At 40.1% G+C, this 7190-nt stretch overlaps 1 protein-coding gene across 1 annotated transcript in view; it reads left to right on the top strand.

Annotated features, from left to right (window-relative positions):
- Positions 1-1177, top strand: part of KNTC1 (kinetochore associated 1) — a 141721-nt gene extending 140544 nt beyond the window's left edge. Inside the window, exon 60 of the mRNA XM_006865485.1 lies at positions 1070-1177. Within this exon, the coding sequence (XP_006865547.1) occupies positions 1070-1177 (108 nt within the window). The remainder of the gene's footprint in view (positions 1-1069) is intronic.
- The last annotated feature ends 6013 nt before the right edge of the window (positions 1178-7190 follow it).

Raw genomic sequence — 7190 nt, 5'->3', positions numbered from 1 at the left:
TAGGGTCCCACTCTCCGCTCTTCTCCCTTCATTGTCCCAGGAACATCCGCTCCTAGACTGCAAAGTTAATCACTCCCCTCCTTGCTACAAAACGTCTACCTTTACATTTCCAACCCTCACAATCAGTCCTGATAACAATTATTCACTATTGTATCACAAGAGACCCATCCACATTTCAAAGCACTTACTTATCCAAACTGCCTCCTAGGGGATCCCACACAACCTGGGCAGTCTGGTCATTTAGATTCACCTCATTGTCCTCATCCCCTCAATCCTCTGAAGGTCAGCAGGATTTGGTGTTTTGTGTCCTTTTATTTTAGCACACTTACTCATTGTTTTGGAAATAACTCACATTCCAGGCAATTCAAGACTTCTTAAATAAACAACTCACTTCTTTCTAGACAAGCCTCATTGAATATGTGAATTCCCAAATGAGAACAAGAAAAATCCAAAAACTATTATGTGAGGACAGAGAGGAATGTAATTCCTTAACCCTGCTAGACTTTCTCAGAGGGATAAATCACAATTCATTTGAATCATGGCTAAATCCCTGTAACGTGTAATACAAGGATAGCCCCTTAATCAGCAGAGGCAAAAGACCTAGTTCCCTTAAGCCATCAGCTGTGAAACAGGTTTTTATTGTAGGTGACTTAAGTCATTTATTTTCATAGTTTACACAATACACAATGACTTAGAACTAAATGCCAAGAAATACAGTAAGGGCAAGATCAAATCCAACAACACTTGCAAGTATTAATCCCTTATAATAGCGCTGAAATTTTTTTTTTTTTTTTTCTGTTTCAATTTTTATTGTGCTTTAGGTGAAGGTTGACAGGCAATTCAGTTTCCCTTCTACAGTGTGTACATCAGGTATTCTATGACTTTGGTTGTATTCCCTGCAATGTGTCAACAATCTTCCCTTTTTCCACCCTGGGTTCCCTGTTTTCCTTAATCCAGACTTTCTAAACCTACCTTCCTTCTTATCTTTGTTTTTGGCTAATGTCCTTTGCATCTGATATAATAGGATTTTTCTAACGAAGATGTTCCTCTCTGATACTGTTTGTTTTAGGAGCCTATTATTTGGCTGAAAGGTGGCCGGCCTCCAGGAATGGTTTCAATTCCACTTCAGAAGGATGTCTTAAGACTATTACCTGTGGAGTTCCTCAGTTTCTGTTAGGCCGCTAAACCTGGTCTTTTTTTTTTTTTTTTTTTTTTTTTTTTTTTTTTTTTTTTTTTTTTTTTTTTTTTTTTTTTTTTTTTTTTTTTTTTAATTTTTTGTTCTACATTTTTCTCCTGCTCTGTCCAGGAGCCTCTGGTGTGGGCTCAGTCAGAGCAATTGGTACTGGTGGTCAGATACCACCTGCTGCTTCTACTTTCAGGGTCCTGTAGTCTGTAGTTCATATGGTTCATTACTGCTTTGGAGTAAATTTTCCCTTTAATATTTGCTTTCTTTTACTCTCCTTTGCTCTGGATGGAAAGAGATCAATAGTTGTATCTTAGATGGCCTCTCCCAACTTTTGAAGACCCCGGGTGATGCTCACTACAGAAAATGCAGAGGATGAGCTTTAAGAACGCTATTGTACTAATTGATGGCAATGTCCCAAGTCTATGGTCCTTCACCTCAAGCCATGAGGTATTTGGACTATGTATGTCTAAGAAATTTGGCACTTAACAACAACAACAACAAAGAAGTTTCCATGCCGGTGCCCCTTGTGTGTTCTATTGTTTATGCTAATATTCCTATGTTGTTAAGTGAGGTCCAGTCAGTTCCCATTCATAGCGGCCCTGTGTAATGTGTATAATGTTTGTATTAGTAGTCCAGTGCTTAATCTACAGAGCTACAGTGCTACCTAATATACTAATTGCTATTAAGTGCCTTGGAGTCAGTTCTGACTCATAATGACCCTTTATAGGGTTTCTAAGGAGTAGCTGGTGAGTTTGAACCATCAACCTTGCCGTTAGTAGTCCAGTACTTATTGCACTGTTTATTAATATGCTGGACTGAAGGGTTGGTTTGAACCATAAGGTTGGTGGTTCAAGTATGCCCGTTGTTCCTCAAAAATCCTAAATCGTGTCACCCTGGGTCGGAACATACTCAACAGCGCTTAACAACAACTTATCTTATAGCACCATACCAGGACACCAATATACCTATTTGTTGTTAAGTGCTGTCATAATGACCCTGTATTGGGTTTCCAAGGAGTGGCTGGTGAGCTTGAACTGCCAACCTTGAAGTTCAAACTGACTTTGCATTCCAGCACATAAACCCACAGTGCCACACCAGGACAGTATAACTGTCGCACTTAGAATTATGTATGTAGAAATATCCACAACCAAACCTTTATCTGAAGGTGAATGTGTTCCATTAAGCCCTCCCATACATCTTGAATGCTAGTATGGACCCTGGTGTGGCTCTGTGGGTTAATGTACTGGACTATAATTTCTCTTTGAACCACAAACTCTATAAGGGGTCACTATAAGTCAGAACTGACTCAACTGCACTTAACAATAACGCTATTATTTATGATTGTGTGCCGTGGCATTAATCTTTCACTGGATGTAGGAGCTTCACAGTGCAAGAACTCATTCTACTTCCGGCGGTAGTATGTCCCCTGTTTCTCTGCTCATTTCTCTCTCCTTCCATCACATGTTAGGTGAACGGTGTTGCAGGCCATACCCCTGGAAAACTCCCAGTTACCAGATCAAGGCCCCGATGGGATTAATGATGGTGTAGCTCTATAGGATCAGCACTGGACTGCGAACCTCAAAGTCGGCTATTCAAACCTACCAGCCGCTCCTTGGAGACCTTATACAGGGTTGTTATGAGTTGGAATCGACTCCATGGCACTTAACAACAACAATCACACCTTAATCCTCTTATTGGTTTATCACATCAAATCACATCTTGGGGGCTCGTCACATAACCACCAAACCACAGAGAGTCAAGGCCCAGCCAAGCTGGCACATATTTAGGGGGACACAACGGAATCCGTGACAATATCCTTTGCCCATTTAAAGTTAGATAGTTTGTCTTTTTGTTGTTGAGGTCTTTTCAGTTTTCTATAAATTTTAGAGATCAGAACTTTGTCACATATGTTGTAGCCAAAAATGTTTTCCTAGTCTCTAGGTTCATTTTTTTTACTCCTTGGAGAAGTCTTTTGAAGAAAATAATCACTGTTTTTTATTTGTTGTTAAGTGCCATTGAGTTTGTTCTGACCCATAGCAACCCTGTATAGGGTTTCAGAGGAGCAGCTGGTGAACTTGAACCACCAACTTTGCAGTCCAATGCATTAACCCACAGTACCTCGTATCATTTATCTGGACCTCAAGGTTGGTTTGAATCACAAGGTCAGTGGTTCAAACCCACCAACCATTCCTCAGAAACCCTATATAAAATTATTATGAGTGGGAACTGACTTGCTGGCACTTAACAACAACAACATTTATCTATTTCACATTCTACTGTTTGTATATTTTTAGTTTTGTTTGGTATTCTGTTTATACTGCATATTAGGGCCCTGAGTGTTGTCCCTATTTTTTCTTCTATCATCCTTATAGTTTCAGGTTTTATATATAGGTCTTTGGTTCATTTGTGTTTAGCTTTTGTGTGTGTTTTAAGAATGGATCCTGTTTCAAAACTGATAGATGCCCAGGTTTTCCAGCACCGTTTGTTAAAGAGATGGTCTCTTCCTCCTTTAATGGACTGTGGCCTTTTGTTGAAGATCAGCTGTCCATGTGTGTTGAAAAGGAATGTACACTTGGCTGCTGTTGCACGGAGTGTTCTGTGTATGTTTAGGAGGTTGATTCGGTTGATGTGGCATAGAGAGCTTCTCTATCTTTGTTGAGTTTTTTTCTGGTTGTTCTAGCCTTTATCAGAAGTGGTTTGTTGGAGTCTTCTCCTGTTATTGTGGGACTGTCTTTCACTTTTCAATGGTTAGTTTGGTTCATGGATTTTGGAGCGCTGTCATTAAGTGCATATATATTTATTATGATTATGGCCTCTTGGTGGGTTGACCCTTGAATCATAATATAATGTCCTTCCTTATGTCTTATGGTGGATTTTACTTTAAAAGTCCATTTTAGCATAGATTAACATGCCACTCCTGCTCTTTTGTTTTTTTGGTTATTGTTTGCTTGATGTACTACCCGCCATCCCCCATCTTTGGAGTTTAGTTTACTTTATGTCTTTATATCTAAGGTATGTCTCTTGTAGACAACATATAGATGGGTCATGTTATTTCATTCATTCTGTCTCTCTCAGTCTCTTTACTGGTATATCTAAGCCATTTACATTCAGTGTGATTGTGGATGTGAGTTTACTACTCTTATATTGCTATACATTTTTGTCATGCTGATGATTTCTTTGTTCCATTTAACTTTTTGTGCTGAGTTCTTTTTGTTTGTGCATTTTCTTTGCATTTCTTAAATTGTTGATTTTGTGTGTGTGTGTGTATATATATATATAGAGAGAGAGAGAGAGAGAGGAGAGAGAGAGAGAGAGAGAGACAGCTCTGGTAGCGAGTGGTTACGAATCAGGCTGTGAACCGCAAGGTCAGCAGTTCGAAACTACCAGCTGTTCCACAGGAGAAATATGAGGCTTTCTGCTCCCGTAAAGATTTATAGCCTAGGAAACCCTGTACAGGGTCGCTATGAGTCGGAACCAACTCCATGGCACATAAGCACCATATATATGGAATCCTGGTGTGGCGCTGTGGGTTAATGTCCCAGACTTCAAAGCCACTTGAACTGCAAGGTTGGCGGTTCAAGCTCACCAGCTGCTCCTTGGAAACCCCTATACAGGGTCGCTATGAGTCGGAATCGACTTGATGGCACTTAATAGCAACAACAACATATACATATATATATGAGTAATATATATGTTATTTTGATGAGCAGGTTTGTTAACTTTCTTTATGGTTACCTTGAAGCGTACCTTTATCTTCCTAAGTTTCAATCGGTTATGTTTTTTTATATCACCTGGACATCCTCTCCATATGGAAGTTCTATTTCTATACCTATATATCCTATATATGATTTCTCCTTTTTCTTTTGATATTGTATTCATTTACAAATTAACTATTTTGTTTCCCTATTTTCAGCCTTTGAGCTTTATTTTATTTTGGGGTATTTTTTTATCTTGGTTGGTACCTAGCTGATGCTGTCCTGTGTCTTACTCTCAGGTTGTTGTTCAGTGTTTTTGATTCTCTGTCCAAAGAACTCCCTTTAATATTTCTTGTAAGTTGGTCTGGTTTTTACAAACTCCCTCAATTTCTATTTATCTAGAAATGTCCTAATTTCATCATAGTATTTGAGAGACAGTTTTGCTTGAATATATAATTCTAGGTTGGCAATTTTTTCTTTCAAGGTTTTATATATGCTATTCCATCGCCATCTTTCATGCAAGGTTTCTGCTGAGTAATCAGAGGTTACTCTTATTGGTTTACCCTATGTAAGTGACTTTTCAATTTTCCTGAGTTTCTCTCAAGAGTCTTTGTCTTTGGTTTTGGCAAGTTTGACTGTCATGTGTCTAGGTGACTTTCTTGAGCTCCATCCTATATGGGGGTCAGGGAGCTTCTTGGATGGATATCTACTCTTTTGTTGTTGTTTTTTTAATTGTGAATTGAGTAGTAAAAATTTACAGGATCATTTTACATTCACCAAATCGTTGCAAAGACTACAATCCCCTCCATTTAACATCAACTAAGTAGCTCTGGTAGCGTAGCGGTTGCGAATCGGGCTGCAAACCTCAAGGTCAGCAGTTCAAAACTACCTGCTGTTCCGCAGGAGAAAGATGAGACTTTCTGCTCCCGTAAAGATTTACAGCCTCGGAAACCCTGTACAGGGTTGCTATAAGTCTGAACTGACTCCATGGCACACAACAACAACAACAGTATTTACTTCTATTAACTTTTTTTGTGTGTGTGATGTGCACATACCACATTGAAAATGTATAGTCATTTAAATGTCCAAAGGGCACATTTTTCAAGCCAACTTCCTGCCCGCAGGCACACTGCTTTTCTCAGTCCCTGGGCCTGGAGTCCTCTGCTGCTCTGTCTCTCTGTGTCATCGCCATTGCCACCATCTCTGTTGTCATCGCCACTTTTCTGGTTAGGATCACTCATTCCTCTCATGCTTTTCCCTCTTGTTGGCCCTAGGGTCCTCTGTTCCTGAAATGACAGATTAACTGCTCCCTGCTTTTAGTTGCACCGCTTCTACATTTACAGTTGTGATAATCACCATTAGTCCTGATAATAGTTACTCAAATTGAATCATAAAATCCTATCCCCATCATCACCAGACAAGAGGAAAACTATTCAATGGGGATTATATTTTATTCCCCTCGTTCTGACATTAAGCACCCTAAAGAAAGTTTGTAAGGCAGCCACTTTGTGTCTTGATATCCTCCCAATTTTGGTAGCCAAAGTCTAAGTTAACTCATCTCTATCAACCTAGTGTACTGAGGAAACATAGTTGATCGTTGGCATGAAGAATCCTTCCCTTTCAATTGGAATTTTGGGTAGCCTCATCCATAGCCAAGGTCCAGTTGATCAGGTTGTATGTAGCAATTTGCACTTGCTCCCTGTTTCAAATTTCTTTATCTTCATCTGATTGAGTTCTGGTCAACAAACCTTCCAAGCTAGGAAAAATGGGTACTATCTTCAAGTTTGGGGGTTCTTGCACACCTTCCCCCCCTTCAGACCATCTGGCCACTTCACTGCTAACTATAGCCCCCAGTGGTTAGCTAAGTCAGTGTCCTTGGGCTCTGGAGTTCACACGTCTCCCTGAACTTCAAACCAGCCAGCCCCTCCTCTTCTTTCTCAAGATCATCGGGTGTCTAGGGAACATGGCCAAACACAGCCCATGTCACATTGTTGAATTTCCCTCACTTCCACTCACAAGTTGACCAGAGTGGTCACCATCGAGCCTACAAAGAGTGTTCATGTGTTTCCTTAGTGTATCTGACTTAGAGGTTTATCCTGATGGGTTGACTATTCTTACCTTGGTGGCTCCAAGGTAAACAGCTTGCTTGATATTGTCAAAGCCAAACAGTCTGCTTTCTCCACGCAATCCAAGTAGGTCTTCCTTTCAAGTTTCTTCTGTGTCTCTAGCTGTTCTGGGTTGGTCTGCATGTCTTTTCAGTTGGGAACCTCTGAAGGTTCTGGGTGGGACTCAGGATTCCACCTAAGGGC

This window comes from Chrysochloris asiatica, unplaced genomic scaffold, assembly GCF_000296735.1.
Source record: "Chrysochloris asiatica unplaced genomic scaffold, ChrAsi1.0 scaffold00078, whole genome shotgun sequence".
In the NCBI taxonomy this organism is placed as follows: Eukaryota; Metazoa; Chordata; class Mammalia; order Afrosoricida; family Chrysochloridae; genus Chrysochloris; species Chrysochloris asiatica.
This window is presented reverse-complemented; position numbering and strand designations above follow the sequence as displayed.